General features: G+C 40.8%; 2 protein-coding genes across 4 annotated transcripts in view; one reads left to right on the top strand and one right to left on the bottom strand.

Annotated features, from left to right (window-relative positions):
* Positions 1-24,641, bottom strand: part of WDFY4 (WDFY family member 4) — a 124,638-nt gene that overhangs the window by 32,052 nt on the left and 67,945 nt on the right. For all 3 annotated transcript variants that reach the window (XM_032115869.1, XM_032115868.1, XM_032115870.1), the window contains exons 40-47: positions 22,238-22,315; positions 21,132-21,335; positions 20,187-20,238; positions 19,159-19,325; positions 14,723-14,871; positions 13,472-13,592; positions 11,013-11,098; positions 9,573-9,635 (exon numbers count right to left, since the gene is read on the bottom strand). In XM_032115869.1, the coding sequence (XP_031971760.1) occupies positions 9,573-9,635; positions 11,013-11,098; positions 13,472-13,592; positions 14,723-14,871; positions 19,159-19,325; positions 20,187-20,238; positions 21,132-21,335; positions 22,238-22,315 (920 nt within the window). The remainder of the gene's footprint in view (positions 1-9,572; positions 9,636-11,012; positions 11,099-13,471; positions 13,593-14,722; positions 14,872-19,158; positions 19,326-20,186; positions 20,239-21,131; positions 21,336-22,237; positions 22,316-24,641) is intronic.
* LRRC18 (leucine rich repeat containing 18) lies at positions 1,256-9,566 on the top strand. Its single transcript, XM_032115874.1, has 2 exons — positions 1,256-1,766; positions 5,985-9,566. The coding sequence occupies exon 2, from the start codon at positions 6,015-6,017 to the stop codon at positions 6,792-6,794; it is 780 nt and encodes a 259-aa protein (XP_031971765.1). The 5' UTR covers positions 1,256-1,766; positions 5,985-6,014; the 3' UTR covers positions 6,795-9,566.

A 24,641-nucleotide genomic window follows, 5' to 3' on the forward strand; every position in this document is an offset into this window, starting at 1 on the left:
AAGATTTTGCCCTCACTAAAATTAGTACTAAAATTCCAATAAACTTAATAGATTCTTAGATTTCACGGAACTGCTTTAATTTTCTTTTTTTTTTTTTTCTTCCATCCTCCAGACTACAGTCTGAAAAACTGTGCCAAGGCTCTCCTAAAACCACTTTTCTTTAAGAATCTTTGCAATTACCAAAGATTTTTTAAGGAAAACCTCCTTTCTGGTAAGCCACAACTTAGGTCCAAGTCATACTATTGAAAAAGGAAAGAAGACTTAAAAAGAAATACCAGCTTCCCTTGTGAAACAGTCAAATCTCTCTCAAACTCAGAAAAGTGTTAGGTTAGATTACTTTAGAATAAAGGTACAACATATCTTCCTTGTTTGACTGTATCAGTCCACCTTCCGGGTATTCTTAATCTGTGCTCAAAGAATAGAGAGGTAATTCAAAATGAAAAATAAATGCCATATTCAAGTAGGGCTCCTTGAACCAGAGTGTCCTGAAGAGGCTAGGGAAGGAGAAAGGAATCTCCCTCATTCATGAGGAAATGCACCATGTGCATTCACAGTGCTTAAAGGTATAACTTTTCCACTGTGGAGATGCTGCACTCAGGCATACTTCAGGTCATGAAGAAACACGTTGAGTAAATTCAATTAATTTGTTTAGGTGAGTAGAATTCAATCTCCAACCCTGGAATCAGACAAGTACATAAACATCATCAGCTTCTTTATGCCAATAATATCTTGGACCTATTATCAGCGAGAGACAGGCCTCAATGTTGCATCTCCTGTGAATAATACCTAAACAAACCACTCAGCTACTTCTCTTCCATAGTAGAATTTCTTTCAGATATTATTTTGAAATTATTGCAATCGGTTACTAAAAGCTTGAGTTTGGTAACCTCAGTCATAGTGAAAAATGTCAGTAAATTGACATGCTCCAGAGTGAAATCATTGTACCAAGTGCATTTTTGAAGGGTCAAAGATTGATAGATATTGCAGATAGATATGATAGATAGATAGATAGATAGATTGATCTGCACAGATAAGATAAATTGCAGCTCATAGTCTCTGCTGTACCACTGAATGAGCCTTCCCTCCTCTGTCCACATCTATCCCATTTGGCATGTGCTAAGGATGGTATCACAAACATTGTGAGTTTTAACACTCACAGACAAGCATCTCTCACTCTGCTACAGCCAAGTAAAATGAAATAGTCAAGTGACTAAAATGGACAGTTAAGGCAGTGTTAGAAGCCGACTAACAGCTTCTAACGAGCTCCAGATGCTTTTTCTTTCTGCATAATTTGAAACCTAACATTTCCAGGCACTGCATGCCATTCAGTTCTTTTCTTTCCAGCTCGATCTTGCAGTCTGGAACCAACCATTATGCTAATAATCTCCAAGGGCGTAGCACTCCTGTTGCTTAGTTACACAAGTTTCATAAGCTGCAGAAGGAGCACTGAAGAGCAGGACCCTGGAGTTGGGGAAACCCTTTTGCCACTCCACTGGCACGCTTACCCAACCTTCCTGAAGGCCTGCCATTTTCCATCAAGGAAGTACGACTCAGAATTCACAGGACTGTGGAAAGGAAACTGTCCTGTGTTCCCTGCTCATAGGTCTGTTTACAGACTGAAAGACTAATTCATTATTCAAAGAAGAGCAGACAGAGGACAACTGCACAGTAACAGACTATGAATGCTCAGCCCACACTACTGAGAAAAACTGAGCAGCTTGTGACATCTGCACCTCGCCCTCTAGTAGCTTTCTAGCTGCTAACCGGTAAGATCGTATGCAGGGGGGCAGCCTGGCAAAACTGTTAAGATGAAACAATATTTTTGCCTATTCTTGGTGGGCCTTGGTTTTGCAAGTGACCTTCCACTGTGTGATAGCATGGTGGCCCTGAAGTCACTTGGAAAAGTAAGAAAATTGAGGAAGGAAACTTCTCTCAAACTATGTACTCATGGTGGAATTTAATCTAAACCTGCCTGTTAGCAAGAGACTGCATTTAAGACAGTCAGTGAATGAATCTCTTCCACAACAGGTTGTATCCAACAAGAAATGGCAACAGGCTCTTAAGCAGGAAAGCAGAACTGCTTGGCTTCATGCAAAATCATTTGCTGTACAAGTGCAGGTTTTAAGCCCTGCATGCAAGTATTTCACTACAGATGATTGTACCACCTATTCCATGGGTGAATTAGCACATGTCACCTCACAGCCTTCCTGCCACCAGAGAGGTGCAGGTAATGTGTAGCTCCACTGGGGTTGCCATGCCTGTTCTGCAGCATGCAGAATTCCAAGACGAAAGACAGAGGAAATCTCTCACAGGGTAGTTCAAGATGGGCTTAAGATCATTCTGTACAGGCAGAACCATAGAGGAGGAGGTCCTGAAACACCTGGCAGTGCTACAGGCAGAAGGTCAGTTCTGTTCTCGCCTGTGCTGGGAAAGGAAGAAGAAATGTTCAGGGTCCAAATGTGCAGTCTTTTAGGATCAGACGTCCTTCTTAGGGCAGGCTTAAGATACAGTGGGTCATGACTGACCCCTGTGCAAGTGCGTAAGTGCAGATAAGGAATAATCCCCAATCCTTCCTTGCCTCAGAGAGACACTGATAGTACTGATGCTCAGGTCTGTTCCTTCCCTGCAGCTCCCAGCAAACTGAGCACCATAGACAGCATGATGCCCTTGACACACAGTTTCTGTTAATTTCTGTATCAGGTCAACCTCAAAGCTCTGGGCCTATTAAACACTCCTAAAGCTCTGGGCTTTTAAAACGCCATCCAGGCAAAAGATTCTACCAAGTGTGGATAGAAAGGGAAAGGGTTTTCTAGTCAAGATCCATTTTAGTGAGACCTTATCACAGAAATACAGCACCCTCCACCCCAGCAAAAGGCTTGTCAACAACTCGGGGGGTGAACCTGGCAGTGGGGTGCAGGTGGGAAGTCTCATCATTTCTTAGGTGGTAGGGCAGCACACGTACCTCTCCCTCTGCCATTCCAGGAGATGCACTGTGAGCATAAGACTGAACAGGCGTAATTAACATTTAAGCAAGGAGGGCTCCTGTGATTCCTGAATTTTTAATATCAGTGGCTACAGAACTGAGGCCCTCTCACACAGAGCCAAAGAGATGTGGCTAAGTAAGCTCCATTATCTCCAGCTGCAGCCCTGTAAAACACTGATAATTAGTTTCCAAGCATGCAGAGGCAGGAGAGCTATCCATCCCCTTCAAGTTGTCGAGTGCACTAAAATGTTTCTGCAGTCCTTCAGTACTAATCCCTATTTTTGGAATTGCAAATCATAGTTTTCAAAGCCCAGAATGTGGCTCCAACTTTTAACCCAAACTAAACAGCACTTAGAAAGAGTGAGCACTCCCTAGGGACTTGATCGGTGCATCTGAGAAGTTCACAGCTGGATTTTAAAAAACCCAACTAAAGAAGGCAGAGTGAAGAAACTTCTTTGGAGTCTGGACATTATGCAGTGCATCATACAAAGAGATCTGTCTTCAGAAAAATCACACTGATCTGTTTGTTAGGAATTCTTAAAAACCTGAAAGGTCCAGGTTCAAACTTTGTAACAGGTTGGAAAGTGTTACTGACAGAGAAATATGCAAACCTAGCAGGCTGAACTGCAGCATTAGTCGTGCCAAGCCTCCAGCACTGAACCTTGTACGCCAGGCTCCCTCTAGTGCTGCCAGGCACGCACAGCGCAGAGGGACCCCGGCACTGGGAACCAGTTACCGGAACAGCAGCACAACCGAATGATTCTTTGCCTAGATGGTATTTTTTAAAGTAAGAAAGGAAACTATTTTGGCTCAATGATTCCCTCTTTGAATTTAAATGAAAATTAATAGAAAAAAAATTAATAGGAACTGAATGTTTTCTTTCTGAGTTTTAAACATGTTTTAAAAAAGCGTTTTAAAAGAAATTATAGTACTGAAATTAGGAAAAAATTACGTGTTTCTCCTTGAGGCTCCCATTAATTTTTTAAAAGGCATACTTGGTTGAGAAGCTTCACTTATCAAAAAGCACTGAATGTCTTGGTCAACTCGTCCAACACAAAATTCCAACAAAGAAAAAGTTGGACCCAAAGGTCACCTGGTTCATGCCAATTACAGGAGGCAGAAAGTCTCTCTTCATCCTGCCAACGTGTAAGAAAGCTCCCCTATAGATCTTTTTTCTGAAGCATGGTAGTTACCCCACCTCTGTGCACCAGAAAGGGCTCAGGGTGTCCTGTACCAGCAGTGGGGCTCTGGCGCTCCCCATGCTGCTCAACTTTATCTTCACAGAATTGCCAACAAGGATATTGCATAAAATCATTAAAATGAGTGAGCTGTGATTAGAAAACCCTGCTGTTTTGATCTCCAGAACTTTCTACTCACTCCTGGGGAAATTATTTACGCTAACATCAACAAAGGTGGAAAGAGTACTTACTTACACTTTGCTTCAGTTACCAGTCAACATATAGATAGAATAGCATCGACATTGCCCCTTGGTAATATGGTCCTGTAAGTACTCATGAGAGACAGAAACATGGGAGTGACACACAGAAAGATTTAACTGTGTTTAAATATTTTCATGTAAAATAACAAAAAACCTATTCTGGAACATGCCCCCAGGGCAAGATTGAATCCACTGCACTGCTTCCAGTATTTTCTGAAGCATCTGCCTCATTACAGAGCTCTTGGGAGAGTGGGTGGTCGCTGGGTTAATGTTTTTGCATTATTTTGGGCTATGGCATGTAATTGAAAAGAAGCTGAAATGCCTTAGTTGTAACTTGAGCTTCCCCTTCATGTATTCACACATGATTAATGAGTAGCCAAAAAGCCTGAAGGGTTTGTAATGAACATAGGGACATGTATTGTAGACAAATCCATATTTTGTCCTAAACAATCATTCATCAAAGCTGCAATTTGACTCTTTACAATTAAATGCCAGAGCACCCAGACCTGAGATTACTCAGATGTAACCTGTGCTCCTCTCTGAACCCTCACTGAGAGGGACATTGTCATCCATTTCCAGGGAATCGGCCTATTTCCTTTGCCACTAGGCATAATTAGCAGCTGTATTTGATGACCTTTGATTAGAAAGAGTTCACCAAACCTGAGAATAAGTGGACTGTACTTTTACAGGCCTCCCCTCCAGGAAGCATGTAACACATGCTGAGAATCAGTATGAGTCAAAAGTCTGACTACTACACCTACATGCATTTTTCTGAGGGCAAGGCACCCTTTGCAGACCCTCTATCCCCCAGCATGAATAAAATAACAAGGTTAGAGTATCCAGAGGAGAGGACACTTAGCAAGGCCCAGTTTAACATGTCATTAAGCAGCACTGACACCAATCCCTGTTGCAGTTTGTCCTGTAGGTGATATATGAATTGCCAACAGTTCTGGCCAGTCTGGGAGCCCACCATGTTCCTGAGTCCTGGTCAAAACAAAATTCTTAATAATTTCCTTTAAACATTTAATCTTTCAGTAACATCCAAAGATGAAATCTCAAGTCCATTACACAGGAAATTTAACCAACCTGTTAGCAAATGTCAGGTCTGTAAAGATGGCAACTGCTGATCTGGTAGAATAAGAAAATTTTAGGTAGCTTCTTTTAATGCAGTCTCTAAGGACTGGATTGACACCCACAATATATTTTGCTCCACTCCTCAGCTGGCTGATGGATAATAACATATTTCATTCAGTTGCATTATATCCTAAGCTCAAATCAGTATTTAGGAATGAAAGACCGCAAATGTCTCCCACTTGTAATTTCACCCTGTAATGTAATGTAGGTGTTACATTGCAATGAAATAATATTGTAGATTGTTAGAATTTCACCTACTCAAAATACTTTCAGGAAAAATTTTCAGACTTGCAGCTTTGCAGTTGACAAGTTCTGACCTCAAAACAAAAAAAACTTCTGAAGAGTCTAGCAGTAATATTAATTATAACTGTGTGATTAACAGCCATGGCTTTCAAAGGCTTTATTGGAGTTGTCACATTTTATCCACAGAGTCTGGTCTGTCTGTCTGTCAGCAGAGAGATGCCGCCCAAGGGAAAAGGTCCACAAGGGAAAAGGATCACCTTGAAAGTGGCCAAAAATGCAGTCCGTGTAGCTTTTAATGGAAGGCGCCGTCTTGACTTAAGCAAAATGGGCATTGCCACCTTCCCCAAGTGCATTCTGGAGCTGGCTGACGTGGAGGAACTTGATTTGAGCAGAAACATGTTAAAAAAGATTCCAAACATCATTGAGAAGTTCCAGAATCTGATGTGGCTGGACCTGCATAGTAATCAGCTTGATGAGCTGCCTGCAGCAATAGGCACACTTCACAACCTTACTTACCTGAATTTATGCAACAACAAGTTGAAAGCTCTACCAGAAGAGTTGACCCTGCTCAGGAACCTGCGTATTCTCAACCTTGGCTTGAACTGTCTTGAGACTATTCCCACCACTCTTGGGACTCTAAGGGAACTTACTGAGCTAGGTCTCTTTGACAACGCCTTGACCATCATCCCGAAGAGTGTGAAAAAACTCCCCAAGCTTGAGAAACTGAATGTAAAAAGAAACCCTTTACCAGAATTTGCAGAGGAAGAAGAGCCGATTGACACCGTTAAACGCATAGAATCGCTTTACTTAGTAGAAAAGAAAGACCTGTGCAGCTCCTGCCTGCAGACATGTCAGGGTGAGAGGGACGAGCTGCACAAGTTAGAGGACATGACACCCGGCTCCTCAAATAAGCCAAGTTTCCCTTCACTCGTTACACCCAATTCCTCTGCAAGGGATAACCAAGAAGAATGGAGAATGAAAGACGCCAATCCTTGAAATATACCAAGGCACTCAACAGACTGTGTTCCATGAAGCCCAGCCCAAGCTAATAAAAAGCTGACCTCTCTACTCTTCCATTTTCCTGCAGTTCTGCTTCTTTAAAGATCGACTTCATTTTAGAAGCAGACCTCTATGGTCTCTAAAATGAAAACCAGAACAACTAAACTATGTGTATATTTGGAAAACACTATTTCCTCTGGGCCTGTCCCTACAACATGTTCTCCAGGTTTCGGCTTTTTGGGGTCTTTTGCGTGTGCAATGTCCAGTGAAGGGATCTTTTTAAAAATAGGTTTTTGTAGTAAATCCATTCCCACCACTAAGCCACAAATATTATTTCTGTTCATTTTCGTAGCGTGAGACACAGTTGAACCAGTCTCAGTAAATACCATTTGGAGGAAAAGGCACAGACCTGGGAACCTTCTGCTGCTGGTGGCTGCCACCAAGGTCTCAGAGTCTCAAATAGGCACTGCCAGTGTAGGAACAGTGAGCCTGTTCAATTCAGCAGAGGCAGCAAACACAAGTGTTATGCTGAGGAGTAACTAAGCAGTGCAAACACAATGCTTAGAGATAGATAACTAGTGATCCTGGTTGCCATCAAGGGGCCAGATTCTGCAAGTTCTTTGGGATTTTGGGTGCTATAGCTAGGTGCAGCAATCTCCAAGTTGCACAACACAATCAGCATGGCATCCCATACTCGTAGTGTTTTCTCTGCCTCTGAGTCTCTCTCCAAGGAAGATGTAGAAGGGAGAACAGGTAGGAAAAATATTTCCAAGGGTGCCAGGCTTACCACTTAAGCAGTGAATAAAGTGATTAAGAGAAGAAGAGTCACTGTGTTCCATGAACCAAGAATCAGCTTGTGAATTGATGAAGTCAGGCCTGGTATCCCCACAGCACTTTTAGTTTTCTGTTGACATGTACGTATGCACATGTGCACCTGAGCACACACATTCACTTGCTAAAATCACATCCTTAGGGCAGAGAGTGCTGACATCCTGCAAACAGCAATATACAGGGACAAGCAACGAGCAGATTATAAAAGCACTCATGCATGACATGAGAAGGGCTGGCAGTGGCTGTAATAACCTATGGTGATGGCAAACATTTAAGTATATTTATATGAAGAATAAAGTGCCAGGAGCACTTTAGTTTTTAAATTACTACAGTAGAGCCTGGGAGTCAGAACTCCTGTGTATTTCCTATGGACTAGGTGGAAAAACTGATAAGGGATTTACCAGAAATTCTATTACCACAATATCATATGATGTATCAAACTAGTATTTTCTTCTTTCCATGCTTCAACTGTGCAATTATTAATAATGTGTCTGGGCAAAGAATTTAGTCTAGTCTGTTTCCGTGTCTCAGGTATGGCAGGAAAAGCTGGAATGCTGTGGAAGTTGGCCATTGTCCTCCTAGATGGGGAAGGAGCCTCAAGTGCTACTTTTGAGATTTTCTAACTCTGAAGCAGCTCCACAATTCAAATAAGGAAAAAGTAAACTCATCAAGTCCTCAGTCTGTTAGTTCTGAGCTTGGTAAAGGGAAGCACACCTACTGAGGTTATTTTCCTTAATTTAAGCATGAGTTTTCTGGCTTCAGTACTTAGGCAATGGTACTATATTACATTTATTTTATTTCAGTTCATGCTCTAACATGGTCCAGCCAAAGTTATGCCAAAGGCCCTTTATGTTCTCAGAGTAAGTTGCATAGGGGCTTCTCTCAGCCAGTGGAGTAAAACTGAAGGCAGAGCCTTACTGCAATTCAGGACACGCTACTTTAGACCTAGGCATGCAGCCTGTCTCAAATTCTCAGATTAAACATGAGTCAAGTGTTTCTCCCAGTAACCACCAGCCCAGTTAATGCCCACATTTCTTGATGCTGTAATGCATCTTCTCTCAAGACATTCGCACCTCTTGAGCTCCCAGCAAGCAGAGGGAAAGGAAATCCTAGGGTGAGTTACTGTTTACACAGAACAGACATCATGCTCCCCAGTCAGCCACCACCTCTGGCATAGGCTAGCCAGAGCTGTTTCCATACTGCACTGATACTTTCAGCCAGTTGATGACTGGTGCTCAGGGGTGAAAATGCTCACTTACAAGATAGGTAATGATCTGCAACAGGTAGACTGAAAATTAAAATGGGTACAGCTGACACAGGCTACAACAGCTCAGGGGCAATATGCACCTCAGGTCTCAATAGAATTCTGGCCTCAGCAATCATTTCAGAGGACACCAATTAGACACTTAGGGCTGTGTTCCCCAGATACCCAAATTGAGAAAAGTTACAGTAACTCATGAAATGCATGAAACATTCTCTCAAGCACCTCCCACTGGGAGAAAACTTTTTTCCTGCAATGGTAAATCTGAGGGACACTTTAGAATCTCCACTGTGCAGCTAATACAACATGCCAAAACATCCATGTGTACATCTCTCACCATCTGCCCTAAGCACACAATGAAGAGGTCTTTATGCAAAAGCAGTATGGATTAGCTCTGTCCACACCTCACTGTCTCTTCCTACAGTAACCATCTGTGTAGAGTTTACCAATAAAGTGATATTAAGGAGACAGTAATTATTAATCATCTCTGCACAGTCAGCTTTTCAACACTCATCTTCATGCTGTGATGATGTATGCTAGAATGCTTTTTGAAGTTCTGGCAACACCTCTGAATCTTTAAAAGGGAGGATACAAATAGGTATGTTTCTATATGCTTTTTTTAAGGTGCAACTTATTCACACGATTGCACTTATTACAGTTATCCAAGGTTTCCTGTGTCTTACCTTATATTTAGGGATTCTTCCGTTATCCCCTTTGACTTCAAAGCAGGTTGGAAAGAGCAAAATCTATAGGAGATATGAAAGGTCACATTATAGTTATGCAAATGGTTATTACAACATATTACATATCTATAAAACTGCTGTGGCCTCACAACTTTCTTCAAGAAGCCACAGCATTTCCCAAGACTCTAACCTGGGACAAAGCTGCAAGACAACAGGCAAAAGCATACATCTAATATTAAGGAGTTGCTATGGGCTGGATAAAAGCAGTTTCTCTCCCCAATAGGACTTTGAAATTATATATAGGGTTATGGACTTTTGATTTAAGGTACTATTAAAGTCAGAGAATAAGAACCCATTCAGACATTTACTTAGCAAAAATGGCAGAAAGAACACCAACCCTTATCTCAGCCATTCATATTTACATTTGCTGTGGGTTTATGATATCAGACAAACTATACCCTTGAAAAATACAGGTTTGGTGACCTTCAGCTGAGGATCAAAACTGTGTCTTGAACGGCCTTTGAAAGATTCCCCCAAGAGATACTTGTCAGAACTCAAAGACAGCAAAGGTAAGGGCTGGCTTTGGAGCAGATCCTGGTGACTCTAAGTAGCCACACTGTGCAGCCACACTGGAAAGGAAGAACAGATAAATCTGCACTGACTTTTTAATGCAATACTGGAATAGGAACTGCTCAGAGATTTTAGGAGCAGAAGGAATTGCTATGATTCTTTAGAAATTAGTAGTACCAATGCTCAGTTCGGGCTGCAGAATTTACTACAGGAAGTACTAGTACTGAAGTGGATTTTCTTGTGTAAAGGCCAGTGAATGTATAGTAATCCTGATATAATGGCCAGAACTGCAGTAGACAAAAACATGCAAGAAAACAAAGTGCAGGTTAATCACTTCGTAGTCTTACATTCAAGTTCCATTAAACAAGGCAAGCACATAAGGAAAATCTTTTTTAAAATGCCATTGTTAAAAGTTAACTCTACAAAGATAAAGTTGGAGAGACAAAAATATGTTATTCCTAAAGAATCTAGTGATACTATGTGGGTTGGAAGAAAGCAGGAAGAAACCTTCTTCCACCCAGTACAGTGAGGTGAAGTGGAAGTGGTTCTAGTCTTAGTGGGAGGAAGGAAAACAGCTACAGTCAAAATTTCCTGGGATGCAGGGACACAGAACACATGACTGGGCGCTAGAAAAGTCCTACACATTAGATCCCTTGATAAGTCAATGGCTATATAATGCTCAGAAAAATTCACAGGTCAGAAAAAGGAAAATTTCATACCTAAAGTGTAACCCATGAAAGCTCAAGGAAAAAATGGAAAATAAAGTTCCCGTGGCAACACAACACAGACACCTGACATCAGGATAAATAGGGGTGGTATACCAGGAGCATCACCAGGAGCATTCCCATGTCATTATGAGCTCGTCATTACCTTTTAAATATCTTATTTCGGTCACTGTCATGGAAGACAAGAAATCTGGAGTAACCATTTTTGAAGAATATTTCCAAGGCGATCTCCTGGAAAGGTAAATCATTTACAGTGTGAGGAGCTGCAAAGCAAAGCCTAGTGCTGCAAAGGGTCCATCACAGCCTGTCTAATTCTTCAGAGCTTTAAAAACAAGACCTTGACTTTTTGACAAACGTGAAGAAGTAAAACAAAATACATCTAACATTCTAAATATCTCCAACAGTAGGAATGGTCCTACTGGGTGACTAGGAGTTCAAAGACCTCTTTGAAGCAAAACCAAACTCCAGATATTGGTTCCACCAATCACCTTTTCCTGCTGCTTCTGAAACATTTCTATCGTGAAATCTCAGTGTGATTAATAAGACAATAGTAGCATCAACTTCCAACTAGGTGATAAAGATAACACAGAGAGGGGATTCTAAATAAGTTTCTTTTAGAGAGCATCCATACTGCTTTCTAAATTAAGAGAGAGCTCAATAGAACTGCCAAAATAATTTCTCCTGACTAGAAGCAGCAAAGGAGGAAGGGGAGTTTATGACATTTCTCACCAAAACTTTGAAGAATTAAAGTTGAAAGAAAACTTCACTCCCTTTTCACCTCCCTGGAATGTCTCCACACGTTGTTATGCTGGGCATTTGAATATAATCCTATTATTTACTTAGTGAGTGGTCCTTTCTTCCCCCAAGTCATTCAAGTAAAACTATAAATAACATGCAGTGTCTGGGAACACAGACATGAGTTTCAATCCAAATGCGGCAGGTGCAATACAAACCTAGAAAAACACTATGATGGCAGGTGGCCCATACATGATTCATGGATAAAATATAAAGCATAAAGGTAATATGAGAGCAGCTATGACAATAAACAGCTTGCACCATTTGCTCTGAAGCTCAGCTTTCCAAATGAGGTCTGCTCAAGTGTTGCCATTACAGAATTGGGCCAGTGCTTTGCTCTGGGCTGGGCTATGTGCAGGGACAAGAGGAGACCAGCTGAGGCACAGTCACTGCCTAAACAGCTGATCTACCTGGCCTGCAGGGAAAGCACAAGGAATCAGGTTTCTTCTTTTCCACAATACATTTTCAAAGTTTGTGGCATAGAGTCCCAGCAAAGCCTGATACAGATACCTGAGTTTTCAGTTAATTAACTGAACAAAACAACCCTGGAACAACAACAAAGCCCCCAGTCTACAAAACCCCTCAAACCAGCAAGCTCTGCCTATTCCCCAGGCCCATCCAAACACTGTTTCTACTCATCTCCACTTTTCACTTTGGGTCACACTAACACTTCTATTTTTCATGTTTAAAAAAATCCATGCATACACAAATGTGAATATATGAGTAGCTGGAAGTCTTCCACTAAGACCTTTGATGCTATCCCACAAACAGAAGAGGTGACAGTTCTGCTACTCAGGCTGATCACCTAAGTGATCTAAGAAAATAAGCTTCATACAATTACTCAGAACATGACTTACCATTCCTGTACATGCTTGGTGAGTGACCTAACCACTGCAATGTACTGTATCCTGAAGCGTCACCCATCAAAATTACCCAGTTTGCATACACAATTAAATATAAAATAAAACAGGGCTGACTCATGGATGAGTACCATACTACATGATATAAGACAATTATCAGCCCTATTTTCTCCAGCTTCTGAATTTTCTAAATGATTTCTTAATTCCCTGCTGAATCTCAACCTTCCAAAAATGGATTCAAAGTAACAAGTAACTAGTTACAGCTGCTTCAAAATTCCATATTTTGGTCAAATCTGTGAATTAATCCTTAGACTGTACCAAAACCCTCCAAAGCAAGTACAGGCTCTGGTGTTGCAAGAAGTTCTAGTTACAACTCTTCTGTGATTCTCCTCACAGATTCAGCTAAACGAGACAAAACTGAAAGGGTACTGAGGCCCCTGGTGATGAGTAGCTCCTGGGTATTGCAGCTATAGGCACAGAATCCTCTGTTTTGGCTTATGGTTCTTTTATTGAACCACATGCACAACTTGAATGCTATTCCAAGAGGCCCAGGATAAGTGTGTTAGTAACCCATAGTACACTGATGCCGTAACTACTGAAGTCTTTGGGAGCTCAATATTACTAAAGTCAGCTGCTTTCTGGTAGCTTCCATAAAAATAAAGAAAATTAACTTCAAGTCTAATTTTCAAACACATTGTGTGAACAACACTGTTAGCCCAACAATTAATAATCCAGCCACTCCACTCAGGGTGTTTTAACACTGTGGTGAGTATAGAAAGATGTTTGTATTAGCAAAGACTAATGAAGCAATGATGGGACCAAAAGCATTTTGATACTCAAGCAAAAAAATATCAGCAGTCTTAGTGAAAACTGAGCAAGCAGTTTTCAGTCACATGTCACTGCTGCTGTTGCAGCTTTCCCTCTAATGACTGAGCATGTTAATTCCTACCTGCAGGAGAAAGCGCATCAGATGAATCTCTTTGATATCATGATATGAATAACGGGAACACATCTGGTCTCCCACAGCATGATCTTTATGACATAAGTTGAAAATAAATGGATCACTGATTCTGGAGGAGAAAAATAAATTAAAAAAAAATTAATTTGAAACAAAAAAGACCTGGAGAGACCTCTTGAACATGCAAGTCCTCCCCTAAAGAAAAACAACAATACCAAGAGATATCAAGATCAACTGGGACATATATAAACTGAAAACAAAGCTAAATACTAAAGGCAGATTTTCAACTAGTTACCCAAATAAAGAGCCTGTGGAGGCTAAGGGTAGGTTTGGAGTTCTTTTAGTGCATGCAAACAGGCAGACAGCAATGTTTTGCACACGTTGAAGTCTGAGAATGAGCAAGGGAAGAAACTTGTTGGGAGAACCTGAAAGCCCAAGTCAAGGGTAAGCATCATATGGACACACAGCTATTGTAAAGAGCAATTACTTGGAATTAATAATTAAGCAATTAATTAATTATTATTTTAGTTGTGTATATGCATTGGAATTTCCATCTACAGCCTAGCCCACAGAAAATCCCTTAGAAAAACAACCTAAGCTTTTATCAGATCCAGTCTAATCGATCCTTAAGTCACCTGATCAGACTGACTGATATTAAATTTAGTAAGATTCGGATGCAGAGCAGACAGGGAGTAAAAATGCTGAGCTACTCACTGTCCCACTGGGTTTTGCACATGAGCACACAGTATGCACAAAGAGCTCAGTCTAACAGACTCATTTTCAATATTGATCGCTTTCAATAAATCATGAGTCAGAGATAATAGCAGTGTGCCAAATATTAATTACGAATCTGTCTTGGAGGCACAAACAAAAAACTTATGAGACAATGAAGCTAAAGGGTCTTGCACTAACTGTTCCATATGAAAAAAAGCTGTGAGCTACTCAGAAAGAAACTTTAACAACACTATAACATAACTGAAAACCAACAATGTATGTGTGAGACTGTCCACCATCTCCATCTGTTGAAGATGGGTGTTCTCATGGCATCTCCAAAGCCTGTGAACAAGCACCTCTGTTAGTTATGTTAAGCAGTTTTTTGAACAAATGGGAAGGATGGAAAACTTCTTGCTGTGCTATTACTCTGCTTGAAATGCCCTCAAATCTGTACAAATTCAAGGCATCCATGTGCCAATACTGGAGTTGACCAAGCAGATCTCTGGAAGAAAGCAAAGAATGACTCACCTGGACAAGCAGTGACTAGTACAGTAGACTTCCTCCAGAGGGGATAACACGAAGCACTCACAGATGTAGAAGTGCTCTTTGCCAAAGAGCAGCACCCCTTCCAGTGCTGTATGACCCCGCACAACTGCCACGGAGCACTTGAACGTCACCTAGTATGGAGGCAAGAGTAATAAGGCCAGGAGCTGGTAACATGGGAGACAGGGGCAGCAGGGAGCCAGACCCAGTGAGGTAGAAGAACATATATTGTACCAAAAACCAATGTTTGTGCCATATTGATTAGCGAATTCACAGGAACAAAGCCACAAAAATCACCATACGACTGACAGAGGTCCAATCAGAATATATAAATCTGTCAATCTAATTGTCTTAAAGATTTAGATAAACATTCTAGAATATTTTTAAAAATTTGCCTTGACATCCTAAGACTCAATTTCTTGTAGAAGAATTTCTAAAATACAATTTAAAAACATGGGGAATTTTTCAACAAAGTATTTTGTTTATTATATACGCCAGTTCATAGAAAGTTTTCTTGGGAACTGACCAGTTTTGATAAAGAAAAGAAAGCCTTTTTTCTGGAACATTTTCTATGGCTGATAGATGGTGCAGAAAGTAAATAAACCAATATAGGGACTGGAAAATGGTGTGGCCTGCAGGAAAAATAAAAGTTCTGATTTTAAATTAAGCAGTAGTTTATTGCAAAGAATTTCTCTTACATTCAGAAGCATGGAGTTCCTTATTTTTGTCTGCTCATACAATATTCTATATATACTCAGCTCCAAAAGCAAAGCCCACTGGTTAGTACAGTGAGCTGGGAGGGTCAAGGCCAACTCAGTGTTGTGCCCAGTTTCAACCAGAACTTTCAACCAGTACCTCCTCCATTCCTAGGGAAGGAGGCAGTAGCTAATCATCTATTAGCCCAGCCTCAAAAATCTTCCTCCCAAAATCTTAAAACACTACTACCTTATATACTGGGAAAACTGTGCACTGCTGAGCTCCCCCTGTAAATTAACACAATCCTGAATTGCATACAATCCAGAAATGAGTGTAAAATTTTGCAAGCTGAGTCCATCTGAAGCTGCAAGGATCAGTGGGCTACATACAACAGGAGAAGTTTCCTGATTCAGAAATGTAATACAGTGCTCTTAAAAGAACAGATTGACAAGTGTGAGAAGTATCACAAATCTGTTTTTCTCTTAAGATCTCAATGGTCTTACCTCTACCAAGCTAGGGAGCTGTATTATTTTTTGGGGCAGGCAAAATTGACCCAGAAATGGGATTGGTTTTACTACATAATGTAAAGTCTACACGATCATATGTAGGGTAAGAATGGTTCTCCTTTGCTCTTTGCCTTTGTTCCTAACCTCGCTATTTCTGGAGTCAAATCTACAACCTTCCTTGCCATCCCAAAATACACACGGTCTAGCTCAGGTCAGCTGAAACAGACCTGTACTGCTTCACAAGGTTTTAGTGTTTGATGTCAGGATAACATAAATATTAAATTCATAAGTAAATGAAATAAAATCTCCACGTTTAAATACTTCTGCTGAAAAGACATTATTTTACCAACAAATGGGGCGCTTCATTTTGAAATCACTTAGTGGGCACAAAAGGTTGTTTTCTTCTATCTGGCTTTAAGGAAAAAAAAAAAAAAAAAACAGCCCTGGGAGACTTCTGTGGGTATTTTTTCATGAAAATCTCTTCAATCTCTTTCCCCTCTAAATGATTTCTAAGAGGAAGGTAGCATTTTTTCATCACCTCTCCCACAGGAATGCCTATCTCTGCAGGGAAATGCCAACCACAGAACCCTGAACTGGAGTGCCTGCTATTACATGGTTAGAGACATGTATGCTTGCACTGAGAATACTGGGGAAATCTGCTCACATTAGCAAACCACATGGTTTCCTGAAGTAATTAAATAGGAAAAAGATCACTTCTTCCCAAAATGAAGGTAACTGAATATTGAAATATCAGGCAGTTTCATAAAGCAGCTCCACAGACACAAAGTTGAAATCCAGACTTCTAAGAAATCCACCTCAAACCCAGAGATCATGTGTCTGTTTTTAGGAGGCATGTGGATCATGAAGGAGGCCTGCTCATGATCACTGATATGGTCTGGCACAAATAAACACTTTGCTATTCTGCCTAAGGCTGGACCAGGGCACATTAGCAGACCTTGACAGGGAGGAAAGAGCATGTACCTCTCTTTCACAAACCTTAAATTCTGAGTATTCTGTACTATCCAACCAGAAACAGTCAATGGTGTCAATCCCTTTCTCCAATTTTATATTATTTCTTCAAATTTATATTATTATTAAATACATCTGCGTTATTGGAAATACAAGAGCCCTTGAGCTGAGTAAACTTTTTTCATTTGGGGGATGTGACTTATATTACTGCTGATGAGTAGCAAAGATCTGACAGAGTTGTACCACAGAATCTCCACCAGGACAGTGTTGTACCTGCAAGTCTTGTACCTTCAGTCTTGCATTGAAACACCAAGCAGCTTGAAATTATCATAAATTAAATAAAAACTTCCATTTTCTGTCAAAACAGATCAAAACCCAGTTCACAAGCTACTAGAATCATTAATCAATGAAGCAAACATGACATAAAATAATTGAATAATTACCTTCTAAGGTATTGCCCAAAGCCCTGCATCTCTTGATTGCTCTGTTCATTCAGATGTACAAGGGAATTAAGCTAAAGGCTTAAGTTGTTTCTTTTTCTTGTTTTTCAGAAGAGCTGTTTCTAAATGTTCCAGTTGCATTTAAGCAAACAGCCATAAAAGCGTATCTGCTCTGGAGTTCAACAACCAGATTTCCAAAAGAACTACATGTGTGAAGATGCAAACAGTCTTCATATAGTTTTCAAAAACACTACGGGGATTAGCCATCTATTCCTGCAGGCTCTAGTAGTGTTAGCATCGTCCCTCCAGGGAAAAATACAATGGTCACACACACACTCAAACTCACACACACTCAGGCACATTCAATGACTTGTCTGTGCAGTGCAGGAGAGAACATGGCTCCAGTTGCCTGCTTAAAGTGCAAAGAGCTCAGGAGGCAGCCACTGACAAGGCAGGACAGCGGCGCACTAAGTGAGCACAGGACAGCTAATGTCACCCCCCGCTGCTTTTGTTAATACTTCTGCCAGCTTGGCAAGGCCAGCGACTGCTGCTGGAAAAAAACATGCCTGGCATTTCTGATGGCTTCCTGCAGAGTTACATGGAGAAGAGACAGACAGCCTGAAGGCTCAAAATGAGATCAGTGCATGGAAAACATGCCTCGCATTTTCATGCCTGTCTCCTTCTTCTGGGGAGAAGTATGGGGAGGAAGGGGCAAAAGGAGGAGGGGCAGAGAAATGAATTCTGTTACGTAAACAGACTGCACCAAGAGGTCTGAGAAAGTCCTATTAGAGAGCACGAGTGCAACCCCCAGCCACTGGCAAAGCATCAAGAAAATCTGGTGATGGTATTGAGATATTAAAATAAAACAGCTATTTCTGTATCTATGTACAACTATGACAGCACTGTGATGACTGAGTTTAAATTCTAAAAGTATTTGGCTTCCACCATGGGATGTTAATTCCTGGGCTACTGGGGGAGTGATGCCACTGAAAAAAACAGGTACACTGCAAAAGATCAGGGAATGAGGCCATGTCTATGCCTCAATTAAATTGACAACATCTAAGTTACAATATTCCTAAGAGTCACCCTTATTTACTCCACAACTCATCTCCTCCCACAATGGTCCTGAACTCGCCTCTTCCTTATATTGGGAAGAAACCTTGGTGAAGTACATCCAGTTCTGTACAAGGGCAAAGAAGGAACAGCAATGTTTTGACTAGGTAACACATGATGGAAGCATCAAAGAGGAAGCGTGGAAAGTTTCTGTGGCCTAAGAGGGAAGAATCTGTCCAGAACTCATGGGGAGAGAGAAAGGAAAAGATGTATGAAGGGAGGAAGAAAACATCTTCTGGTATTCTTCAGGAAGACATGTGAACACCACTGAACTAGCAACCTATACAAAACTGGCACACTCTTCCAGAGGTCAGAAATAAGTTTGATCTAGGCACTGCTCTGACCATGAATAAAGGTTGTGGAGCAGCACAGGAATTCTCACAGTCTTATCATCTGCCATGTCTTAGGCAAATTCAGACAATACTTCTCATACGAGAATATCTTGGTTGCTATGCCCAAATTTTTTTCTCTTACTTCAAGGAATTAATGTTAATTGCTCTTCAAGAAAAGTCTGTGTAGGAGTTCATACAGAGGCTGGAAAATTATATTTGCTCTAGGGAAACAGAGAGTAATGATGTGTACTGTAGACTGAATCCACCTGAACCCCAAACTGAAAGGAACAGATAGGCCTCCACATCCAATTCACCCTCTAAAGTGCCATGTCCCCAGAGAAAATTTTCTAGTTCATCTTTCCTACCTTTTCACTCTCTGCCAACTCCTGCAATATAATTTGTCTCTCCACACACAGTTCCAAAAAGTCTTCTGAATGGAAACTTTCATGTAGAGCTGGGAAGAATGTTAGCTGGTTACAATCCAATCCCTTCTGATCCATCTCCCTCTCTGCTCCATTTAACATCAGCTCTCCTGTATCAGTATAAAGAGATTGCGGTTTCAGTGGCAGCCGGATGACACCAGAAGTATTTGCAATTTAGACTTTCACTCAATCTATTCTACCTTGGGAAATAGCATTATTTATGTGCAAAAAACAGGCAAGAGAATTAAAACCTGTGACTGCTGAAGAAGGATGATTATTTCAGGGAACCAAAGACAGATACATGCAGTCAGTCATAATTCACACTAAATCCCTATAATCACGGAAGATTAGGAAAGTAGGAAAAATTTAATGTGGACTTTGGGGATGTGGACTGAGCAGGATCTTAATAAAACCCAAAGAGAGACAACCCACTTATATCTTGCTTAAGCTGTGTCCCAGGTTTTGCACACTCATGCAGTGCATGCAGATCAAAAAGGCACAGTCAACCTTCTTATTGAGGCTGACTGTAACCACTCCATGCAGGAACTACATACTGCTTCCATCTTGGTTGGAGTCTAAAACAATGAGCTCCACTCACGTGTTTGCTAGACCCTATCACAGTAAAAAGTATGCAACACTGCATATTTCCAACCTAATTTCTTCTGAGTTTAAGCAATTGGGAGCTTTGCAGGTGCCCAAAAGTACCCAAAGCTTTCATTTCAAAATAGCTCTTTTAGATCTTTCAGGTGGCAACAATAGAGCAGCAAATTCTGAACACAGTTGATATATCACCTATAAAATTTACATCAGCTTTGTCCCAGATGTTACAGTGACTTTTTAGCCCAGAGCACTAACATTAAGGTTTTTTTGCTGGCTTGAATTCTGACCTGGAACTCCATACACCAATTCCAATTATCTTTGACTGTTTATGTCTACTTTCTTGATGATGCAATGAAGCCCTAAAAGGTTACCTGGATTCACTTCAGTGGGGGAAGTTGTTTCCTTTCTGTTTGCTAGGAGAACCTGAAAAGAGACTAGGTGTGACTAGAGTGGAACATGCAGACAGGTAAACATGTCAGAACCTAGCTGGCAGAGAAAAACACAGCTTTAGATCTATGGTGCAAATAAATGCCTTGGAAATTCAAATAAACTCAATGGAAAGGAACAAATAAACATCATTGGAAAGGAACCCAAAGGAACAAATGTCAACAATTAAACAGAAGAACTATTATCTTTTCAAAGACCACTGTGCATGAGGCCAGTTATAGGATAAAAATCATACTACTCCATTTGCAGAAAACTGCCAGAATCCAAGCAGCACATGAAAGCTGAAAATGGCTTAGATATAGGAACCTTATATTAAAGTGCTTCAGCCTTTCATTGATAGGATTTGACACTTTGACATTAGAGAAACAGAAAGTACTAAATACCCCACATACACAGTTCAATCTTAATTCAAACCACCCTAGTTCCCCTTTTGGCCATTCACCACTTCTAGCAGCACTTGTAAGCATATGACTAACAGGACAGTGCAGCCTTCTAACTGGACTCTGCTGCATACATTGGGAAGCACTTGAGATACTACCAGCAGAAAAGTATGGACAGGTTATATTGTCACCCGTCTGGGGAGATTTTATACAAGAAAAGAGGAAAATTCATTCTGTTGCTGTTAAATACATTGGAGCCTTTCTTACCCCCAAACCCACACCCCTTCAAAGGGTTCTCTATACATGGAACAGCATATTGAGGAGTCAGGTGATGAGAACCAGAGGAAAGAGATGCACATATTTGTCAAAGGTTGGACTCTATGATTTTGAAGGTCTTTTCCAACCTTAATGTTTCTCTAATCTATAAAGCCACCACCAACTGTTACAGAAATTGTGCACCTCCTGCAAAAGCTTTCTAAAGCTTTCTACCTCACTCTTTGTTTGCATTGTTGCTGCATGGGTGCTCATGTGTTGAATCCTCCTCCTCATTCGTGAAGGCCCCTCATAACAATCAAGAATCCATCGTGGCTCTAACGAACATGAAGCATCTCTCCACGGGCCCCTCCTGTAGAAAAGCTGCTCCTCAAGTATCATCCAGTCTTTGGCTGCTTTGCTGTAAGCACACTGCTGCATCTGTGGGACAGAAACACTTTGTGCTGGCTTTTGGACACTTCCCTCCTCTCAGCCACCAGTGGCACCACCCCAGTGATTCAGAGGGATCTACCCAACCCACCAGATGGGACCACCGCAGAGGGAGTGCTGCAGACCTAGCAAACAAGTCCAAGTGACCACTGGCAGTGTGCTGCAGCAGAAGTTATTAGGGATAAACTAGTGATAGTCTGACTAGACGATACAGTGACAAATACAAGCACATCACAAAATTGAAAATGGCGGCTTTCATTAAATTTCCAACTCAAAAGCAGTCAGCCAGGAAAACCACATCACAGAGGTTTTTATTAATTCCATTTTCTTCTGGAAAATGTGTGTGACAAATAGCAACAATCATCATGTTCACTGAAAACAGTCTGAATGTCTCAAATACAAATGTACTATGCTCCCTCTGAGCAAGGCATAAGTTTAATTAATTTTACTTAGGTGTTGTGTGCAAGGAGTTGGGGAGCATTAAAATATTAATTTAAAGAAGAGGAGAGGTGCAAATTTCAAAGAGGCAAAAGTTTGTTGGTCTCTAATGGCCAAACTTGAACCTGTGATGTTTTACTATGAGCTTGAGATCTATTTTAAAAGTTTTACTTGCTACTAAGGAAAAAAAAAAGGTCGAAGTCCTCACTTTCATTTCTGCCATTGGAGGAGTGGAATAATTCATTTAAACAAAGGAAAAAAAGGCTCCTGAAAATAAAGTGAGGCATTTGATTGCCGAATGATGCTGTATCACACTTCAGTGGCAATGTCAGGAAAGGAGTGTTGACTCATCAACTCTCAGCAGTTCTTTAGGCACAATATTCATCTCACTTTTAAAATGCTCAGTTTCTCAGGGTAGTCCAACAGAAAGCTGTTGCCCAATATTCATCCTTTACCTGTACGTGGTCCTTGTACAGAGAGGCATACAGCTCCTGCCCAACTCTTCGGTACCGTTCCATACTTGACACAAATCCCTAGAAGAAACGTCAGAACACGTTATGCCAAGGTGCTGCAGGTGCAAATCCTGTGAGGGGCAGAAGCAGGCATTAGCTGCCCTTCTTTTACAAGAGCAGTTAGGGAATATGGCCTGTGTCTGCAAGTTTGATGGCTCTGCAGGCAGTGTACTGATTAGTCAATTACCTGAGAGCAAGTGGCACACTTAGACTGGAAATATAAACATAGACATGATCTTAACAAGACCATTAGTGGAACTACTCAGAACTTTCTCAGAAGGTGAAAGAAAACATCAAATACAATTTAAGGCTCCTCTTTTTTGGAGCTGAATTAGTACTGCAAATAGCATAAATGACAGAGACCCCAGCTGAGGCAAGGATCTATAGTGATATTATACAGGAGATGTGAGTGCCTGCAGTGCCATATGAATGCTGTCACATGCAGGTGAACTTCCCCAACAAATATGAGATTGTTGTGAGTCACAGCACGAGGCTGCACTTGCTGTGAAAGTCCCAGCCTCTTACTACCTAAAGCCATGGATCAGGTAGGTAACTTTTAAATGCAGGGACTCTCTGCCACACTGGCAGTGATCTCTCACAGCAAACTGTCTGGCTGCTGCTTGCACTGGGCTCTAATTAAGTTAACATACAAGGCCTGGGTGTTGTGCCGATTACTGCTGGCTGCCAGCCAGGTCTGTAACCCTGCTGCGAAGCCACATTTACTGGTGTTTCCCTGCAGGAAGCTCCTGTTTTACACTGATGAAAGTCATTATATTTTGTTTGTTTAAAGCATCATTAAACCTGTAATCACAGTTGCAGCCTCACAAAACTATTCCATAATTCATATAAAACTCCCATAAAGGCTGACCTAGAAAGCAACAGCATCTCTGTGCTGTTAAACCAGTCTCGGTGTAGGAGAAGAGCTGAGATCCTGGCTCTATGTGGACTTAGGGCAAAACCATTCAGAGTAGAAAACCTTTTCCTCCATTTTAGATATTCACAGACTATTCAAGTCAAGTCAGTGCTCTACTGGCAGCTGTTTCAAAGTTGCTCATAGTCGGTGGTTCACTCACGGTCACCAGTGAGACCCCCTAAGGTCAAAGCCCACATTGCAAAGATTCTCACTGACCCAGCTCCTAGCCCTTGAAACATATGAAGGGTCCTAAGGAGGAAAAGTTCTGCTAGCCAAATCTGGTCAACCAAAGACTAACCACTTTGGCTTCTAAATGAGCTATAGCTAGCCAGCTTCAACCAGATGAAAATGTCCCTCTTGATCCCACGGGAAAACCATCTGGTTGTAAAGTGAAATGAACAGTTAACAAAATTGGAGATGACTCTGATTGGAAGGAAAAAAGCCCACACAAACCAAACCAATGCACAAAAACAAAACCTGGAAAAGATATCCAATAAACATGGAGAATATGGACTAGGCTATTATTTAATAAGCCAGTCAAAACAATTACACTGTAATGCTTAATGAACAACTAGTGCAAACAAGTTTCTAACAAATAAACAGTTTCCATTAAAAATTTTAAGTGGTTATCCTTTAAAAGACCACCTCTTTACGGAGTAGCTTAACTTCAACTTCAACAGTGCCACAGTAAATCTATCTTAAACAAAAACATGCCAGCTTTGATAATTGTTAATGTAGTGTAACATAAGGTTTGAGTTTCATATACAGAAAAGCAGGTGTAAATGTAAGAACTATAATGCACATTTTAGAGAAGGGTCTACTAAAGAGCCTTATTGATCAATCCCTTCCTAAAAATCTGAGTATGAAACCATGCTTTAAGTCTTTCATTTACAGATTTCTCTACTTTGCTGCCTTAGGCAATCACATTGTAAGTAGAATCAGATCATTTTACTGCCACATATTCCCCAGCCAATATTTAGAGCTTGAAAAGGTGATGGAATTTAAAAGTTATTTTCCTATTAAAAAACCAAAACAAATCACAGACTCAAAAACCATTTCTGCTCTTGCTGTATGGAGTCCTCAAATAGGAGAGAAAATTATTAGCACTGAGGAAATCCAGAGTGTGAATTTTCTATAATTTCTTTCAACTAAAGAGATTGAGAGACTGTTTATAATGAGAAACAGTTGAAAAGAAAAACATAAAAGATTGAGGTGAGACTTATAAGTTAACAAAACTCTACTGAGCTTTGGAATGCTTTATGTCTGATATTTTTTTTTAATATATATAGATCACTTAACACTCCTGCACCTCATAAATATTCAGGCTTGCCATAACAAACTCATATTGCATGATCCAGACACCACACATACCACAGCTCTTTCCTAAAGAAACATTATGTCATTAGGGCTCTGCACTTGGAGGCTTTCTTTATA

This window comes from Corvus moneduloides, chromosome 8, assembly GCF_009650955.1.
Source record: "Corvus moneduloides isolate bCorMon1 chromosome 8, bCorMon1.pri, whole genome shotgun sequence".
In the NCBI taxonomy this organism is placed as follows: Eukaryota; Metazoa; Chordata; class Aves; order Passeriformes; family Corvidae; genus Corvus; species Corvus moneduloides.

Coding starts and splice junctions, on each gene's coding strand:
- LRRC18 (XM_032115874.1), top strand. CDS start 6,015: ATGCCGCCCAAGGGAAAAGGTCCACAAGGGAAAAGGATCACCTTGAAA.